Here is a 19,256-nt window from a genome sequence, read left to right on the forward strand (position 1 = left end):
CTTGCTGCTATTCGGGGCGTTATCTGTTTTATCTTTCGTAACGCTCCAAGCGGATTCTGTGGCCAGTCTCCTCTCGTTGCCAAGACGGTCCTCTCTTATCATTTCCACCAACCCCTGCCAGCCCCATCACAGTCAGTTGAATTCCGACCGCTTCAGGGCTGTTTTTGTGCTGCAGTTGGTCTGCACAGCACTAAAGTGGACCAACCAGCCAGGAGTGGACACTCCACAGTGGTGCCATTGTTAGCATCACCAGGTCACAGCTTGCAGACAGGGCCAGTGAGTGGGTACCCAGACATACTACAGTCAGACAAGAGCTCTCACCAGCCTACTCTGGTTGGTGAGAACAGGGGGGAGGCCAGAGTAAACAAAATGAGCCTGCAGCCTCAAAAATTCATCTATTACATAGGGAAGTGGAAATTGAGTTTCTGGATTCCACCCGTTGGATAAAGTGCCAGTGGAAATACCCATCCCATGGGCTGTATAAACAACAGAACAGCAGTGGCCAAGTCTATTATTTGGTGTTATTTCTCTCCAGCGTAGCGCGCCACTTCTTGATCCTCTACTATCAAAATACAGACATTTGCCCTTCAGGGATGTGCTGACTTTTTTCACTGATATGAAGTGTTTTGGCATCAAGTTCCACTAATCCATCTAAGGCAACACTCACTTTATTTATTTATTTTTTCCAGGGTCTGGAAAGCCGTCTCCGTATTACTACTCATCACCCACAACAGAGGAGCCCCGAAGAACACAGGTGAATGCAGTAATTCTGCACAAATGTCTGGTTACACTCCACAGCCTCCCCTTCTCATCTTGTCTCGTATGCCTGCTCTGATGTGGCTGTACAGAGGTAGAGGTTGTTTTGCTGTGTATATGCAGAGATTGTTTATTTCTCTGTTTGCCTGTTAGCTTTGTTTATTTGTGCAGACTATTTCTACTGTTATTTTTGTAGTGTTTGGGGTTTTTTTCAGTGTGATAGCGTAGTTTACAGTACATAATATTGCAATGTACACAACAAATGATTAATTAATCAAACTAAAAAATAAAAAAATATGATACTAGCCTTAAGAATTCATATTTATCGTAGTGTTTGGTGATATAAGCTGGCACAAGGCACATGTCTGAGATCCCTCCGCTGCACTGTATAAGCACGACCAACCCTTCTAACCCGCTTGACTAATACAAAGAGACTGACACGTATTCCACCCCGGATGAATGACAATGCTGCGAATGACCCAGCACATCAGCTATTGTTTGAGTGAGATTGAATGTGACTGCTGGGATTGGGATGGTCTGGGTACGTCTCAGTCACTTGTCTCTGTTGGACACATCCATGTGTGCCCATTCAGATAACAGGCACGGAGAGGAGGCAGGAGGGAGGAGATGCTGCACAAAGACAGAGTTCTCTTATGTCCTTCATTGCTTCACATTTCTGGCTAAAGACGGTCATTATTCATTTCAGACATTTATAAATCCCATCCATTTTGTTGGATTTCTAACATTTACCTTGAAGCTGTTTTTGTTGCATTAGTGGCCAGAGACGTGAGGCGAGAAGATAATTGATTAGCCTATTGTCTGAAAAATCTCCAGCCACACTAACGAGCGTTTGTCCTGAATCTGCTGAGATGTTTGTTTATGCCGTTTCATTTTGTTACCACCATACAGAAGATTGATTTGAGATATTTTTTGTGTTTTGACAGGACGAACAAGAGTTATGTGCTTAAAGGCATAGTTAAGTTTTTTTTATTAAATCTTATTTTCTCTCTTGCTGAGGTTTCTAGAAGAAAGTCTGCCCCTGAGCTGTTGTTTTGACAGTCGCTGTCCACTTGATTAGGTGCACCTATAAAACTCCTTGTTAACACAAACGGCTAATCAGCCAATCACATGGCAACAACTCAGTGCATTTAGGCTTGTGGGCTTGTAGGTGAGGTCAAGATGAATCCGAATGGGGAAGGAAGGCGACGCAGCTAAGAACAGGAAACAGAGGCTGTAATTTGCACACGCTCACAAAAATTGGACAGCTGCTGGTGGTGTAATGGTGTTGGGGCATATTTTCTTTGTACCCTTTAGATCCCTTAGTACCAAAGGTCAGTGAGTGTATAAACAAATGGGGACAGAGCCTTTACTTTATTTTCAACACTCAAATATACATATTTTTTTGCCTCAAATAAAAGTAAAAACTCTTTAACAACATAGTTTACATAGACATTACAGTAAGTCAAGGAAAAGGATAAGTACACGTACCTACATATGTCTTGCGCTGACATTGTTGCGATCCTCTACTGAGGACATGAATCAGTGTAACACCAGTTTGCAGTTTTGTCTCCGGGCAGCGTCTTCTGATCCACTGTGCTCAACTTTTTGTTTAAATTGTCAGTTTACTCTTTAAAGCTGAGAAGCTAATGTTTAGAGGTGCTTGTAGGTGGATTTCTAATCATCTAGGTGGAGATTTGCAATTAAGATTTTCCCAAAATGTTACCGTGTAGTGTGGTTATATTTATAGTGAGGTGTAAGTGTTCCTGAAAGTATAAGCAGCAGTACAATATGAAGATAAAGTTTGTTCACTGAAATTAAGCTACACGAGAACTATCATTAAAACTTAGAATGAAATCTGAATAATACTTTGAAATAAGTGCTGCACGGCCAAGGCTGCAAACATCAGTGAAAACTGCCTAATTAAGTAAAGGTTAAAGGATTTTTGAAAACGTGTGCGCAGAGAAATGACCTCCTGTAAATGTTGCATGTGAAATGATTGGACATTTTAATAATAATTATGCATTACATTTCACAAAGCGTTGGGATGTAATTGGCTAAAGTGGAGCTAATTTAATTTACTTTACATGCTGGCAGGGGAAAGGGGACAGCAAAGGCTTAATTTGCTACCTTTATTTTCTTTTGAGTTTAAGTTTGAATCTTTAACGTAACGACTGTTGTAAAACTCAAGTTTTCAGAACTGACTCTTGATACTTGCCTCTCGTTCCTTGCAGCCTCTGTATTATTCAGATGAGCCGAGCAGGAGAAACTACGATACATACAGAATGTACCTGCAGCACCCACACGGCTACGACGACTCGTATTTGGAGGAGGTCATCACTTACCCTCCCCACCTTCAGCTCTCAGCCTCATGGACTGAAATCCACCTGTAACTACGTGGACTATTACGCTACCACACGGACGCCTTCGTTCAGGGCAGAGCAGTACCCCGGCTCTCCAGACTCCTGGGTATAGGTCTGGAGGTGCTACCGTTTCACCATCACTTCGGTTTGTAACTGGGGTGCGTCTTTACCCTGCAGCAGAGGCGAGGAACACACAGGAAATGACAAACTTACTTTTTTTCATGAACTTGGCTTCATACATGTTTGTTTTGTGGATGTGTGTGTATGGAGGAGAGTTCAACTGAGTGATAACAGATGGAAAGATGGGATGTGAGCCAAAGAAGGAAATCAAGGAATGTCTTTTTTTTTTCTAATTATTTTTTATTTAGATGAGAAAGATGGAATCATGCTGTGAGTCTGTTGAGAGCAGATATTGGGACACTACAGTGAGGAGACATGCGTCCTACTCTGTCTAGATGTTAGGTTAATTTTTCTTTCGAAACTCTTAGCTGTGATAGCATGGTGAAAGGTGTGAGTCATGTAAACGAAGGTCCGCGGTAAGAGTCGAGACTGGAGGAATATGTATGTGCCGAAGCCAAAATGGATCATGAACTCATATCTGTTTAAAAAATGAATCCAAAAAAAAACATAAAATAAAAAAATAATCAAATGAAAAATAGTTAACTAATGATGTTAGCTTGTACAGAGGGATCAAATTATATCTGTACTTAATGTTGAACCTGTGTAATGCCATGGAGTCTTGTACATTTTTCGTTTTATTGTAAATACAGAAAAAAAAACATGTTACCTGGTTTACACTCAACAGCACTGGTTGGAAAAAACAAAAAAACTAAAAGAAACTTGTGCCATGTTAGGTCTCTAAAGATATATAAATATACAAAGAAATATGTGGACAAAGATGGCATCATAACACAACAACGACAACGTAATAAAAGGTCAAGTTTTGTTTTTTAAACTGTGTGAGAGAGTTTCTTTGCATCTCCAGTTTACTGACATTTTGTCCACGTGTGCAAAGAGAGTGAATGAATAGATCAAACCCTTTCTGCTCTGGTTGTAATATCCTCTATCCTGCCTGGGAAGCATATTTTATGTATTTGCACAGACATGAGTAGTGAGCCTTAAACCACCTGTGTTTTATAAAAGCCTTGTGGCACCCTGGAGCACAGCAACCAACACTGATCGGTAGCGGACTCTGCGCTTACACCTCGACTGACAAACCGTGCTCTTGGGACGGAGAAAAAAACCTTGTTTTAAAATGTTTTTTAAATATCGATGCTGAATATGAGCGACGTGTGGTGCAAATGTATTTAAGATGAAAGATTCCAGGATGATTTTCTGTCACGCTACAAACTCTGCAAAATGGTGACGAGGGTCAGGGATGATTTGTGACAGAAGGATAGCAGCAGTTATTCACTGTGTCAGGAAATTAAAATATGCTACTGTGGGCCATGTATCAATGTAAAATATAAGTAAAAACCTGACAATATTAGAGACATGTACTCCTTCCCATCCAATATACGTACACTATTTGAAAAAAATGGATTGGGATAAACTAATCGTCTCTTGTTAACTTGATGTAAATAAAATTTTCCAAGGCACCGAGCCTCAATATGAGATCAGCAAAAATTGTTTTTGAATTGTGACTCAATAATGGGTCAATAATAATTAAAAAAATATGGAGCTGGAATACTGACAGGGTTCAATTTCCTGTGGATCGGGGCCAGTACTACTTAAAAGATGAAATACAGTTGCTCTTTAGGCCTAAAATGATTTGAATAAACACACTGCTGAAAGTTTGGTAAACGATTAGTTATGTCTATAACTTCTGTTCCCTGAAGGAGAGGAACGAGGTACAACACATAAGTATGGGATATCACGCCCTCGCGTGTCCTGGCTGAAGAAACCTTTATTCACGCCTTTACGGCAGATGACGTGTGATGACACGCGCAAGGCCCCGCCCGCACATATAGCCGCTGCCATCACCGTCATCCCTCAGTTCGATAGCCGCTCTTCACCGAGCCAACTGCTCAGTGGGGCCACCCTGTGTTGTACCTCGTTCCTCTCCTTCAGGGAACAGAAGTTATAGACATAACTAATCGTTCCCTTTCAGTCGATTCACTCGGTACAACACATAAGTATGGGACCTATATACACGCCCCGCAGAGCAGCCACCGAACCGGAACGGGACCACCACATCCTTAGTGAGTGGTAGACCCAGCAGAAAGGACAGCATGAGCCACCGAAGGGGCTGTAACGTCCAACCGATAAAACCGCACAAAAGTGTGCGGCGACGCCCAATTAGCCGCTGCACAAATATCAGCCACAGGCACCCCTCTAAAAAGAGCCCATGAGGTCGCCATCCCCCTGGTGGAATGAGCTCCCACCCCGTGGGGCAACGCAAAACCTCCGGTGCTGTATGCCAGCGAGATAGCTTCCACAATCCAGTGGGACAGCCTCTGTCTGGACAGAGCTCTACCTCTATTCGGATTAGCGAAGCAGACAAACAACTGGTCACACAAACGCACATCCCGAGTGCGCTCAATGTAGGTGCGTAGCGCACGCACCGGACAAAGAGAATGCACCCTCCTCTGCTCCTCAGATTCAAAAGGAGGGGAGCAAAAGCTCAGCAACTCAAACTCCATTGAACTATAAGATGCAGGCATGACCTTGGGAAGATAGGCGGCATTCGGACGCAATACGACCTTGCGGCCATCAGGAGAAAACTGTGTGCAGGCAGGATGCACAGACAGCGCATGAAGGTCCCCCACTCGCTTCGCCGAGGCCAAAGCGAGAAGTAATGCGGTCTTATACGAAAGAAGTTTCATATCTACCGACTCAACGGGTTCAAACGGAGGGCCACAAAGGGCCTCCAGCACCAAAGACAAGTCCCAAGCCGGGACACTGGACTTAAGCACGGGCCTCAGCCGGCGAACCCCTTTCAGAAAACGCACGGCGAGGGGATGCGCACCTGGTGTCACCCCGTCAAAACCGATATGACAAGCAGATATAGCCGCTAAATAAACCTTGATCGTTGAAAACGAAAGGCCTTTATCCAACAGCTCCTGCAGGAATGTCAAAACATCCACAATAGAGCACTGAAATGGGAGAGTGTGGCGGTCCTGGCACCATCGCTCGAAGGCTCGCCATTTGTAAGCGTACAAGCCTCTAGTAGACGAGGCCCTGGCGCTCTGAATCGTCGCTACCACACTAGGTGGCAGACCCTTAGCAACCAAGTTTAACCTCTCAGCAGGTAAGCATGAAGGTGCCACAGATCCGGGCGCGGATGAAACACTTCCCCCCCCCCCGCCTGAGAGAGGAGATCCCTGCGGAGAGGAAGCTGCCAAGGACTTGCTGCAAGCAGGCTGATTATTTCTGCATACCACGACTTCGCGGGCCACCAAGGGGCCACCAGGATCAGAGAGAGGGAATGCCGACGCACCCTCTCCAGAATTGGAGATATCATTTCCACTGGGGGAAATGCATACAGGAGCACGTCTGGCCATTGGTGCGCTAGCGCGTCCAAGCCCAAGGGTGCATCGTGGTCGATTATGGAGAAGTACAGGGGGCAGTGAGCATTCACCCTGGAAGCAAAAAGATCTATTTGCGCCTCGCCAAATAGATCCCAAATCTGAGCCACTATTGAAGGGTGTAACCTCCATTCTCTCACCAGAGGACCCCCCCTGGAGAGAAGGTCCGGCCCCAGGTTCAGGTGGCCCGGGACATGGGTGGCTCTTAGAGTCAGAAAATGAACACTGCACCATAACAGCAGAGAGCGAGACAGCTGCAACAGGGGAAGAGAGCGTGTTCCTCCCTGCCTGTTTATATAAGACACCACTGTTGAATTGTCCGTCCTGACTAAGACATGCTGGCCCTGCAGGACTGGACGGAAACGCTTTAGAGCTAAGAACACTGCCAACAGCTCTAAGTGGTTGATGTGCAGCTGGCGCTGAGCCGCGGACCAGATCCCTCTCACTGACGCACCCTCGCACAGCGCTCCCCACCCACTTAGGGAAGCATCTGTGGACACCACCTTGCGAAACAACACCCTCCCAATCCGAGAGCCCTGGTGCAGTAGCCCGGGCTCCCTCCAAGGACGGAGAGCTAGCATGCAAGACGCAGTTACCGGCAGCCTCCTCCGGAGGTGACGCGAAGCACACAAACGGTGAGAGAGAGTCCAGCGTTGAAACGCTCTCATTTTCAACAGCCCAAGCGGCACTACGGCGATCATAGATGCCATCATGCCCAACAAGCGCAATATCGTCTGGAAACGCAGTCTGCGTCCCAGCTGAAATTGAGCGAGGCAGCGATGAAACGCGGCCACTCTGTGCTCTGACAACCGTGCGCGGCTGGAAAGAGAGCATATTTCCAGACCGAGAAAAGCGATCTGTTGACCTGGGATTAGCGAGCTCTTCTGAAAGTTCACAGAGAACCCCAGTGTCTGAATGTGTGACAGAACCCGCGACAGCTGCGTCTCCGCCTGTTCTCTGGAGCAAGCCACGAGAGCCCAGTCGTCCAGGTAGGCCAAGATGCGGATGCCCCTCTTCCTGAGGGGCGCTAGCGCTGCCTCGGCACATTTCGTAAAGGTGCGGGGAGCGAGCGACAGCCCGAACGGCAGCACTAGGTATTCGTAGGCTACGCCCTCGAACGCAAACCTCAGAAACTGCCTGTGTTTCGGGTGTATAGCGACATGAAAATAAGCATCTGTTAGATCGATTGTCGCAAACCAATCTCCCGGGCCGACTGCACTCAGGAGCTGTCTGAGTGTTAGCATCTTGAACCTGTACGTTCGCAGGTACGTGTTCAAGACTCGCAGGTCGAGGATGGGACGAAGCCCTCCCCCTTTCTTCGGAATGACAAAATAACGGCTGTACCAACCTTTGTCCGTCTCCGAAGCGGGGACCACCCGTATTGCTCTCTTCTGTAATAGCGCCTGTATTTCCTCTCTGAGTACCAAGGCTGCCTCGGGGTTGACAATCGTGTTCACGACTCTTTGGAAACGAGGCGGCTTGACCCGGAACTGCAACCGGTAACCCATGGCAACGGTTTGCAGCACCCACGGAGAGGGGGCGCAAGCGCGCCACTGAGGGAAGTGAGCAGCCAGCCAGCTGGCCTGCAGCACTGACGGCGGGGCGCCGTCGCCCCCCAGTGTGTCTGCAGGGGACTGCATCCCCTGCCTGACCTGGCTCATTTCGCCTGCAGGTTGAGCATTTGAGATTGTTTGAGAGTAAACAACACTCTTTATTGATTGCAACATGGGAACATGTACATTTATACATTTTGTTGGGTGCACCTTTTCCGGGGCATAACAATGAAAAACAGCGGGAACACTCGATGTGGTCGCTTGAACATTCAACACATCTGAACCGTGTGCAGGGGTTATGTGCTTGGGAGACCGCGATAGGGAAGTGCAGCGCCTTCTGGGGCTGACAACCTGAACAGAACTTAAGCGGCACCTCTTGTGCGGCAACAGAGGGGTAAGAGCAGCGTCTCCCTGCGTCTCCCGGCCTTTGCCCCAGGCCGACTGGCGTGGAGCTCGGGCCGGAGTACGTGCTCTCGCCGGCGGCCCTCCCACTCCAGCAGTGGGCGCCGGTCTCTTGCCAGCTGTCAGAGGAGCGGCGGGCCTGTGAGAGCTAGCAGTGGGCTTGGGCTGGGGCTGGCGTCTGGGGATGATGTCGCGCAGAGCTTCCGTCTGCTTCTTCCTCAGATCGAATCTAGCCTGAATGGCTTCAAGTGAATGTCCGAATAACCCAGCCGCAGACGCTGGTGCGTCCAGATACACAGCTCTGTCTCTATCAGGGACGTCGGAGAGGGTCAGCCACAGGTGCCTCTGCGCCACCACTGTCGAAGCCATCCCTCTGCCCAGGGAGAGCGCTGCACAGCGAGACGCACGGAGGATGTAATCCGTGGTGACTCTAACCTCGTTAAGAAGAGGTGACGGCGGGCTGTCCTCCGGAACCAGCGATCCAAGCTCCGCCAGGCACATTGCTTGGTACGTCTGGAGCATGGTGACGGAGCTCATGGCTCGAGCGGTGCCGGCCTGAGCCCGATAAATCTTCTCCAGCTGCGAGGCCGAGAATCTGCAGTGCTTGGACGGCAGAGTTGCGGGGCCACCGACACCATGGTTATGGGACGGGGCCAGATAAGCAGCCAGAGACGGCTCCATAGGGGGTGGGTTAGCTAAACCAGCTCCCTCGGCGCCGTCCAATTCCATGTACTGTCCATAGCCGGGCACAGTGACGCGGGTAGACAGAGGTTTGTCCCATGACGCTGTTAGCTCGCAGAGAAAGTCTGGGAACATGGGGAGGCAGTTTTTGGCCGTTGCGGGCTCCGGTGGAAGGAAAAAACCCGCAAACCGCGACGGCTTCCGAGCTGGTGGAGGAGAGGGCCAGTCCACCTGCAGCTTCTCAGCGGCACGGCGAAACAGGGAGAAAAGAGAGGTGTCATCGTGGCCGACCGGCGCAGCAGCGGCGGCATATTGGGTCGACAATGAGCTCTCCTGCTCATCCTCCGACAAACCATGGATGTCCAGGCCGATGTCCAGCACGTCATCGTCTTCCTGGGGAGCGCTGGCGGGCTTCAACCCAGGCTGAAGCCCGTCAGCGCTCCTGCATGGTTCCGGTCCGTCATCGGCTAACCCGTCAACGTATTCCATGTGGTCAGCCCAGCTAATCGCGGGGACATCGACCTGAAAATTTTCGTCTTCGGACTCGGACGAAGCCGGGGCTCCAGACTCGGAAAGAAGAGGGTCATGCCGTGCGACAGCCGAGCGTCCCAGCACTCTTTCCACAAACGTCACCCGTCTTTCCAGGGTCGAGCGTCGGAGCTGGCGACAAAACGCACAAGCTTCGGGCTCCGTCAACGCTCTCCTAGCGTGGACGATCCCCAGGCAGACAGGGCAGGCATCGTGCTGGTCGCTGTCGTGCAAAGAGAAACCACATCCCTGAGGACAGGGGCGAACAGAAGATTTCTGCTTTGCTCGCTTCGGTTTGGAGTCCATTCCCAAAACGCAAAGCGAAACGCTGCACAAGAAAAACTTGAAAATAGCGCTCCGCGGGCAGCCTACGCACCAGCTGGGCGGTGGAGGCTAACACCAACAGGGGCAGTTAAGCTAGGTTCAAGTTGGCAGACAACGGAGCTAACTAGCAGTAGCTAGCTAGCCCAACTCAGCAGAGGTGTTCTCAGCGAGGTGAAGAGCGTAAGAACTGAGGGATGACGGTGATGGCAGCGGCTATATGTGCGGGCGGGGCCTTGCGCGTGTCATCACACGTCATCTGCCGTAAAGGCGTGAATAAAGGTTTCTTCAGCCAGGACACGCGAGGGCGTGATATCCCATACTTATGTGTTGTACCGAGTGAATCGACTGAAAGGGAACTTAAAGTTTTTTAAAAGAACACCAACACAGCGTGTTATAATCACCAGACTGAACAGCTTTATATACTTGTAGACAAACTGAGATGTTCAAGTTCATCTATATTCATCTTTTTTTTTATTTGCATCCAAAAGCAATTTAAAATTCTTTAGATCTCATAATTAATGTTGTTTCATGCCCAGAAGGTATTTGATGGGTTGGAGTGGGGTTATCTCTCTTTTTCAGATCATCAAAGAATTTGATTTTTACTCATATTCCTCTTCTCCACCAGCCTCCACTTTCAGAAACCAGCTACACTTCCACATGAGACGGGCCTTTTTCTTGCTTAAGTAGTTGCAACTCTATGGACTGTGCTGCTTATAGTAAAGCTGGCATTAAGGGAATACATACGTTTATACCGACCATTAATTGGCTTCGGCCTACAAAAGACACTTGCATCCAGTTTTCCCGGCGTAGTCCCAGGAGCCTTAGTCTGCTAAACTGCTTTGCCAAAATATTGCGAAATGGACTTAATTTACAAAGCAGTGAGATTATCCCAGCCCCTGATTTCATTTAATTCATTACCCCTCAAAGTAAGTGCACGCAAATTAAAGTACCTAATAATCTGGGTCACATATGACTTCATACACCCAATTTTCCCCTCACTGCAGTTTCTTCTGAAACAAAATTCAGAATGTTAGCGCTTACTGAATTTATCAGGAGGAAGAATAAATACAGGTGAAGTCAATGTGCAATCTGCTTTTAAATGCATGTAAGAGCACAGCTACGAGCCAGGACAGTCTCCCATAACTTTAAGGACTTTTTTTTTTAAAAGCTGCTAATGTTATATGAGCATTATTGACAGGAATTTCATGGCACAGCCCCTAGAGATGGAGAACTAATCTGATCTGCTTAAACTCCCCACCCGATCTCAGCCTATAAACGGGTCCAAATATCATTGTGAAGCATTATTTAAAGATCTGAATACAGTTCATATGAACACTTTTCACTCAGTCTTGATCTATATTGATATATATCTAATTAAGAAGTCAGCTTTTTATAACAATAAATGCAGATCCAGAGTCTGATGTGCTGCAAAAAAAACCCCAACAACCTCATCACACTTTCATATCGATTGATGGAGTAATGCTAAAGCACTATTTTCCCTAAACTCTCTTTTGAATTCCACTCGGAAACTTAATCTCGGGTCTCTCGGGATACTTTATTCCTTTTTAAACTCATTTTGGATCTTCTGACTGGGAGGAACACTTGAAGAACCAGCTTAAGTTTAGAGAACTAGCTATATAGCATACACTGCTTAGGAGGCTAAATAGGTTTAGGACTACATGTTGAACCCATAAGTGACAAGTCACATCATCAGCCAACAAACGAGGCAGATCTTTACATTAGTCTAAAACACTATTTAAGTTTCATACACTGCAGAAATATCCACAAAACTATTAAGTGCAGTAATGAGAGACCTCCCTCAAGATAGCGCCTACATGCTAGCTGCCAGGCAAATTAAATATGAGTTTAGCTAAATGACTTCCTAAACAAAAGGAAAATTGACCTCCAGTCTTTTTTAATACACTTATACATTATTTAAAGAAAGTTTGCTTTATGCAAGAAAGTGTGCTAAGAAATGTGATGCTATATGACAATTATTTTTTAAGAATGAATGCATTGATACTGCAATTTTGCATGACATAGTACATGCATTTTATTCTTAGTATGTTGTATACTTAACTATTGGAACTGATTTTGTTGGTTTTGTACTTCTCGATATGATCTTGTTTTCCTTGTTTCATCTACGGTGAAGGTTCTGATAACTAAAAGGTACAGTAATACTATAACTGCGATGGGGTTCAGCTGGGGTGAGGAAGAATTATGTTTTTCCAGTTGTGCCTGTGAGGGGTTGTTGTTTTTTTTTTTTTGTTCATTTCTTAGTATTTAGACTTTATTTTATGCACCAAAAAACCACTTTGAGCACAAACGAGAAAAAAATACTGTCAAGAAAGGAAGAAAAAGCCAGACCCGACCAAAAGCGCAGCCACCGTTCAAATTAAACTAAAACTAAAGAAGATTCAAGTTAAAATACAATAAACTGCAGCTTGCCAACTGCACAAACAGGAAAAGGAAACTAAGCACATCAGCAGCTTTTCCTTCTTCTGGAGCCTTTTGGCACACAGAATAAAGGTAGGAGTTAAGAAACAAAACAACAGCTATAAATATAACTTACATTAACCAACACAGCAGCAACCTTTGTTATATTTAGATGGTAAAAAATAAAACATGCAGCAGAACTGCAAAAAACAGTCTCCTTGTAATTGGTAAGAATGTGTTAGGGCACCCTTTTCTATGCACAAAATATAAGCAAGAAAATATACTAAAACTGAAAAATAATGAAGTCTCGAACTTTTTTTTTTTTTTTTCTAGAACAAAAAGCTGGTCCACCTTAAGGCCCACGCGTTTCAAGCAGCTTGGCACTGTGCTGCACATTACCAACATTTCAGTTAAATTAACACAAGCCAGCTGACAGTTAGCCTGCAGCTTGTGCATACCCGGGAAGGCAACAACACACGCATTTTTCAGCATTAATGCCCCCATAGTTCATGCATATGCAAGCTGTGAAGCTTCAAACCTGTATATTCAAGGAAACTGCTGTACAGTCACAGAACTTAGCAAAGTCACAGATTCGAAGAACCTGACATTAAAGGCACAGATCATTCAGGTTATGAATAGACTGATCTGTATTACCTGTAACCTGTGACGTGTATCACAGCAGACATTACAATGGACAACGGCTCAGCTCAAAACACTGTGCAGGTAACTATTTGCTCTAACATGTGTATTTAATATCCAATCAGGTATACTTTCCAGTGTGTTTCTGTCACTTTTCTGCTTGTTGGGATAACACACCTTACCTCTAGTCAGTCTTACCTTCTCCATTAAACATAAAGAAACATTAGTGTGTCAACAATAAACTTTCAAGTCTCATCTCCCCTCCACAACTGACCTCAGTTAGATACACATGCAAAGATCTGACAGTCCTTTCTGTGCTTCAGCTTTAAACATGGTGGCACTATCGCTGCTTACTTTGGATCCTCATGCTGGATAAAAGAGTCTAATGCGATGAAAAAATATCTGCCTTAAAATGACACAGTGTTATTTTCTTCTTCACTGAATATATTCGTGCAATCGAAAACTTCCTCTGGGGGTTTGTGTCTGTGGGCTGTCATACCTAGAAATAGTTTAAGTGTGGTTAAAACTCTTTTTGTTGCCAATCTTGAAGTTTTGTGAAAAGATTTTCAAAATAAGATCAAGTAACAGTAACATAAATCAGCTGCAGTTAAATCGTGCTGCAAACCGCAAACGGTTAGTGTACAGTTTCATTTTCTCGGTAAACTATCAGCGGGTAGAGAAAAAGAAAAAAAAAGGTGAAAACAAAGAGGCGTTTCGCTGGCCGCAAACTTCCTGTAGCCTCGCGGGACGTCATCTCTGTTGTAGAGAATAAAAACAGCGGAGTGGGCGTCGAGGACAGTTTGGTGCTTTCACTGCGGAAAGTTTTTAAGAAATGGTGCAACAACTCCCCAAATCTGGAGCGAAGGAGGCTGCTCGGCTGAAAGCTGGCCACCCTCCGGCAGGTAAGCCTTGTCTCTCTGATAGCTGCCTGCTCTTTTTTTATTTATCTTTTAAAACTTTATTAAAGCTTGAGAGTTGTTGTTGTTGTTTTTCCTTTCCTTGACCCAGTTACAGAGTCGTTCAGAGCGAGTCGACCCCGCTGCAGTAACGTAACTTTTGCCGTTAATTTGACACGCAGTATGAAAAAGTGCGATAGCTGGAGCTGACTGGCTGCTGTGGCATTGGAGTACTAAAGTGCAAGAAGCGTCATCGGCATGCTTTTGTTTGAAGGGAGGCCTGTTAGGTGCACCGTGCAGTGCTATTCGTGCAAAGCTGCGGAACAGTAGTTAACTTTGCATTAACAGCTGCAGCTTGAAGCGGTGTCACTCATCTGTTTACGAAGACGATCTGACAATGTGATACTTTCGTTTGTACGAACTTTTGTGCCATTACTATATATGTTTTGGGGGTTTTTTTTGTGGTTTTTTTGGACGCCATGGCACATTAATTTTATTTCATATTATGAAGGACAGACTGCAGAAACTATCATGTGTCCAGGTTTTAAGAAAGTACAGAGTGTTTGATAGTTTTTAGGATTATAGGTCACCTCTGCACGATGAAGCGGACAACGAAGTGACTACTTTTTGAATGAATGCTAGTGTTCATAAGCTTGAACTGCAAGTGCAAAAAGTGAGAGAAAAGAGTTGAAAACCTTTGTGGTTTTTACTTTCCACTCTTCTGTCTCAGTTGCATGAAATGCACTGTAAAACACTGCTTTGACACAGATTGTTTTTTGTTTCTTTCCTCTTTTGCATCACTAGTAAAGGCCGGGGGTAAAAGGGTGGCCAAGAAAGGCATGGAAGAAAATGCCACCCATGCAACTCCAGAAAAGGACACCAGGAAGTCTGATAAAATCAGGTATGCTCACACTCTGCAGTAAATGTGCTTGAGCTGAAAACAAATTTAGCTTCAAACATTAGTGTGTAAGAATGCCCAGCAGCATTTCGATCATATAGGTCACTAACTTTGCTTTAAAAGCTGAGTATAACTCTGTTTTAAAAACCTGTGCAGCAGGTCCCTTGCCACCCCCAACAGGATGCAACAAGTTGGCATACTTCTAACAGGAACCCTCGACAAGGTAAACAAAGCATTAACTCTTAAAAAAGCGAGTTAATTCCTTTCCGAGCCAACTGGGTTAGTTGCAGTGCTTCAAAGTATTGTGGATAATAAACCTCCTTCCTGATGTTTTGCAGCTGAGCCACAACTTCCCAGAAACACCTGTGAGCGTGAGGCACAGTAAGGTGCGCCCCGCGGTGGAGAAGTCGCACTCCCCTCGGATCGTTTTCATCCAGCAGCCGAGGAAGTATTGAACTTTTTCGGGCATGCCCTAGAGGGAACCATGTTAAGTCAGCCGTTAAACACCAATGTGAAGTGTTAGACACATGAGGAGACTGAGACTGACAGGTTGCCTGTAAAGTGTTGATGGAGTGAAAGCTTTCAAGCTTCGTTTACTTAGAAGGAAGAAGGAAAAAAAAAGCTCTTTGGGGCCAAGCTTGTATGTGAATACTATAAACCAGCACTTCATGCATCTTTTCTGGCATAATAATAGAATTCTATATTTGTATTTGTCATCTGATTGGAAAACAAAAGCATTTGGTGGGTATGAGTATGTTTGAAGGGAGGGGTTAAGTTACTGAGTTTTATAAGGGTGCTTTTAAGGGGAATCTTCACTTTGTATTGCATGGCAATTGTATTAGATTTATTAAAAAACAAAAAAGCGGACTGCAAGCCATCACCGTGTTATGTCTCTGTTTATTTCTTGGAACAGTTTTCTGTTCATTCACTCTAAAATGGCCACAAGGGGGCAGCAAATGGCCATTTATAACTTTAATAAACCAGACTATCTGGTCATGGATTTCACAAGTCAATCTCTAAGCTGCGTGCATCTATGCAATATATATATGCTTATTTATAATTATTTACTTACTTTTTACTTATTTACTTATAATATATGCTTGCTTCTATCCATCTGGCCTCTTTCATATAGTGACTGAACCGTGATATCGTAATGTTCCAGCAAGTCCACCCTCTATGTAGCCAAACTATTTTAATTATCCCAGTATGTGTGTGCAGTGAGTCGTAGTTAAACAGTGAGACGGATGAAAGGGGAAAAAGAAAACTCTTCCATAAAAGCTAGTTTGGTCTTGTAGGATTCACAGAGCTGATCTTTGCTTTAGAACATTTTGCCCCCAATTCCATTCGGAGCCTGTCCATGATCTATATCTTGACCATTTTTTTTGGAACCTTTTCCAGGGTTCAGTATCTCCATATGCATTTGGCAATACTACTGCGTAGTGGTGATTTTTTTTCTTTCTTTTAATATGTTGGATAAATTGCAGAAACCACCAAGACTCCACGTGTCTGGAAAGTGAAAGTCAAAAGGGATTGCAGAAGTGTTATTGTTTTTAGTGTCAAGGCTGTGCTACAGGTCACCTCTGTGCAATATGAACCAGACAGGTGCTGTGACTGTTGGGTTTTAATCATTTTCAGGGATGCCTCTTGAATGCAGGCTAGTAAACTCAAACTGCAGGTGCCACATTTCACAAGGTAGATGGGGAGAGAGAGAAAAACAAACTAATCTGCTTTCCACTTTCTGCTCCTCAGGATGAGCTGCAAGAGACAGATGGTCAAACAGGAGTTTGAAACAGATTGGATAAAATAAAAACTGCAGCCAGAGTACTGCATGCTGAGCACACACAAGAATGACAGACATTTGTGTGGATTCATGTCAGAATACCAAAGTGACTTAATTGATGTATTTGTTGCTGGATATTTTCAGTTCCATGCAGATTTATTTCTATAGTGCAAAATCACAAAAGTCACCTGGTGCTTTGTCCTCTTAAGGCAAAATCCTTACAATATTCTGGAGTAAACAGCAATCAAGTGAACCCACTTTGCGACAGTGGAAAGGAAAAAAAATCCTTTTTAACAGGAAGAAACCTCCAGCAGAACCAGGCCCAAGGAGGGGCAGCCATCTGCCGTGACTGGTTGGAGGGTGACGGGACTTAACGCAATCTAGCGGGGGGAAAAGGCAACATTTGAATGACATGCTGCAGTGGTGTTTAAACACGGGGAGTGCAACGAGATGAGTGGAGAAGAAGTGCTCAGTGCATCAGATGAAGTCTGAGTCTATTTTTCAGGTCTTATTGGAATCTGCACATTACAGCAGTTTCCAAGGGAATTGTGAACTCATAACCGCTGAAGACTTTGACACACCAGTTTCACCCGAGAGCATCATCATCAACAACAACAACAACAACAAAAAACAAACTTGGAAAATAGGTGTTTTATCTTCCTTTTTTTTACCGGAAGAAATGTGTGTCACTGTCCATGTTCCTTCCCAAAGTATATCATCATAACTGCAGGATAATAATACACAAAAAGTATTTTTCTTTTTTGCAAAATGCAGAAAATATCACAATGTAAAGATTTTTTTTATGTAAGACCCCATTTTCCACCAAAACTAAGATTTCTGATCATTCCTTTTTCACAGCAGACTCTTGTCACCTCAGCACAATGTAGAACAATTATCATCATATCGCTTTATATTCTTGCTGTTAACGAATTGGTGTTTAAAAAAGAACCAAAAACTTTTGCAAGATTGCGCTGAGATTAATGTTTTTCCCTCAGAACAAGCTGCATAAAACAATGTTACCTCATGAGGTCACCACAGACTAAGGTGCACTACGAACTTCACTTGCCACACCAGACTGAGTCAAACCGTATGGAAAACCTTACTCTGGATCTAATTGCAATAATCCAGTAACCTAATTTGACACGTGTGCTGTAGTTCGTGAAATTTTTTATATTTATTACTCTATGTAAAACTAGCATTTCGATCAAGCTGTAATATTAAAATGTTAAAGTCAACAGGTTTATGGTCAAACTATGATTCAGCAGTATGCACAAAGCCAATGAGCAACATCCTGCTTTCAGCAGCCACTAATACAGACCTAAACCAATTAGACTTCATTTACATAAAAGCTCTGACTCACGTTTCAACTTCCCTCCTTCTAATGCACATCGTCGAGGAGGAAATTACACAGCATACTTGCTAAGTTTGCAAACAGTAAGACAACTGGCAATTTAATGTATTTAGTTATCAGCTGACTATGAAAGTTTGGAGATTTTAAATTGCCTACATGTGCCCAGAGTGAATATTGTTGCTGAAAAAGGATGACCAGAAAGCATTAATGCAAAGCAGTGTGTTGGTGCAGCAGCCAGCCCATCTGGTGCCATGTTACTCTTTATGTTCTTGGAAGGATTAATGAGGCCATGCATATATTTTACAGACAGTTTAATGTCCACATGTAAAATCGACAAATGCAAAGTAGCACATATCTGCAATCAGTTATCAGTGCAGAGTAAAACTCCATTTAGGATCTGAAACAAGTATAGTAATATATATATTAGTATATAAAATTGTCAGAAACTGTTAAAGACTGTATAGACCAAAGCATCCAATTATTGCTTTTCTTCCAATTATATGAAAACGAAAAGACCACCCTGAAGACGTCTAAAGCGTAGCTTGTAAGAATACAATAGCTATACACAATAACAGTGATTCAGCAAAATGTTGTGGACAGCGAGGCAAGTTTCATCTGACTAGACACTTTTGGCTTGATTGCAGCATTTTAGGTTCTGCAACTTTTGGTCCACCTAAATAAATAATGGATTCTTCAATATTCTACAACAGATTTATTCCTGGCAATGTGGAAAGAGCTTGGGCAGATTTTGGAACACAAATACCTTTGTGTGGAAAACTAATCTCAGTTCGAGGTCCATTCACTACTTCCAACTTCATCACACGATTTAATTTCACTTAAACACCTTAAAGTTTCATTTTAGAGTTCTCTTCTTTCTACATATATTCCCAGAAGGCTTCTGGAAGAAAACACAGACAGCTGATGCACTTCCTCTGGATTCATCTCCCATTCAAGTGACTTCTTCAGTCTCAGACTGACTGCAAGTTTCTCCAACCAATCATTAAACTGAGCTTGGGCCTCAGTGTTAGGCAGTGGTGCTAATTTTGGCATTGTGCAACTGTACTCTTTATAAGGATGGGAAAAACCTGCATCCAGCTGACTTAAGAAGGTGCTTTTAAGACTTTT

General features: G+C 44.4%; 2 protein-coding genes across 3 annotated transcripts in view; both read left to right on the forward strand.

The window, feature by feature from the left end:
- The window catches only part of LOC309690254 (plakophilin-4-like), a 93,432-nt gene extending 90,101 nt beyond the window's left edge, over positions 1-3,331 (forward strand). The window contains 3 exon segments of the mRNA XM_082507216.1: positions 690-754; positions 2,988-3,103; positions 3,105-3,331. Coding sequence (XP_082363342.1) covers positions 690-754; positions 2,988-3,103; positions 3,105-3,228 — 305 coding nt within the window. The 3' untranslated portion in view covers positions 3,229-3,331.
- Positions 3,332-13,889: 10,558 nt separating this feature from the next.
- Positions 13,890-15,877, forward strand: dap1b (death associated protein 1b). Of its 2 annotated transcripts, none has more exons than XM_082508003.1 (4): positions 13,890-14,108; positions 14,907-15,003; positions 15,160-15,223; positions 15,339-15,877. In XM_082508003.1, exons 1-4 carry the CDS (start codon positions 14,039-14,041, stop codon positions 15,453-15,455), a joined length of 348 nt encoding a protein of 115 aa, XP_082364129.1. In that variant the 5' UTR covers positions 13,890-14,038; the 3' UTR covers positions 15,456-15,877. The 2 variants fall into 2 exon arrangements, with proteins under 2 accessions (XP_082364129.1, XP_082364128.1); XM_082508002.1 differs by having other exon boundaries at positions 13,911-14,108; positions 15,157-15,223.
- The last annotated feature ends 3,379 nt before the right edge of the window (positions 15,878-19,256 follow it).

The sequence above is a fragment of the Aulonocara stuartgranti genome (genome assembly GCF_965226115.1).
Source record: "Aulonocara stuartgranti genome assembly, chromosome: 16".
Lineage (NCBI taxonomy): Eukaryota > Metazoa > Chordata > Actinopteri > Cichliformes > Cichlidae > Aulonocara > Aulonocara stuartgranti.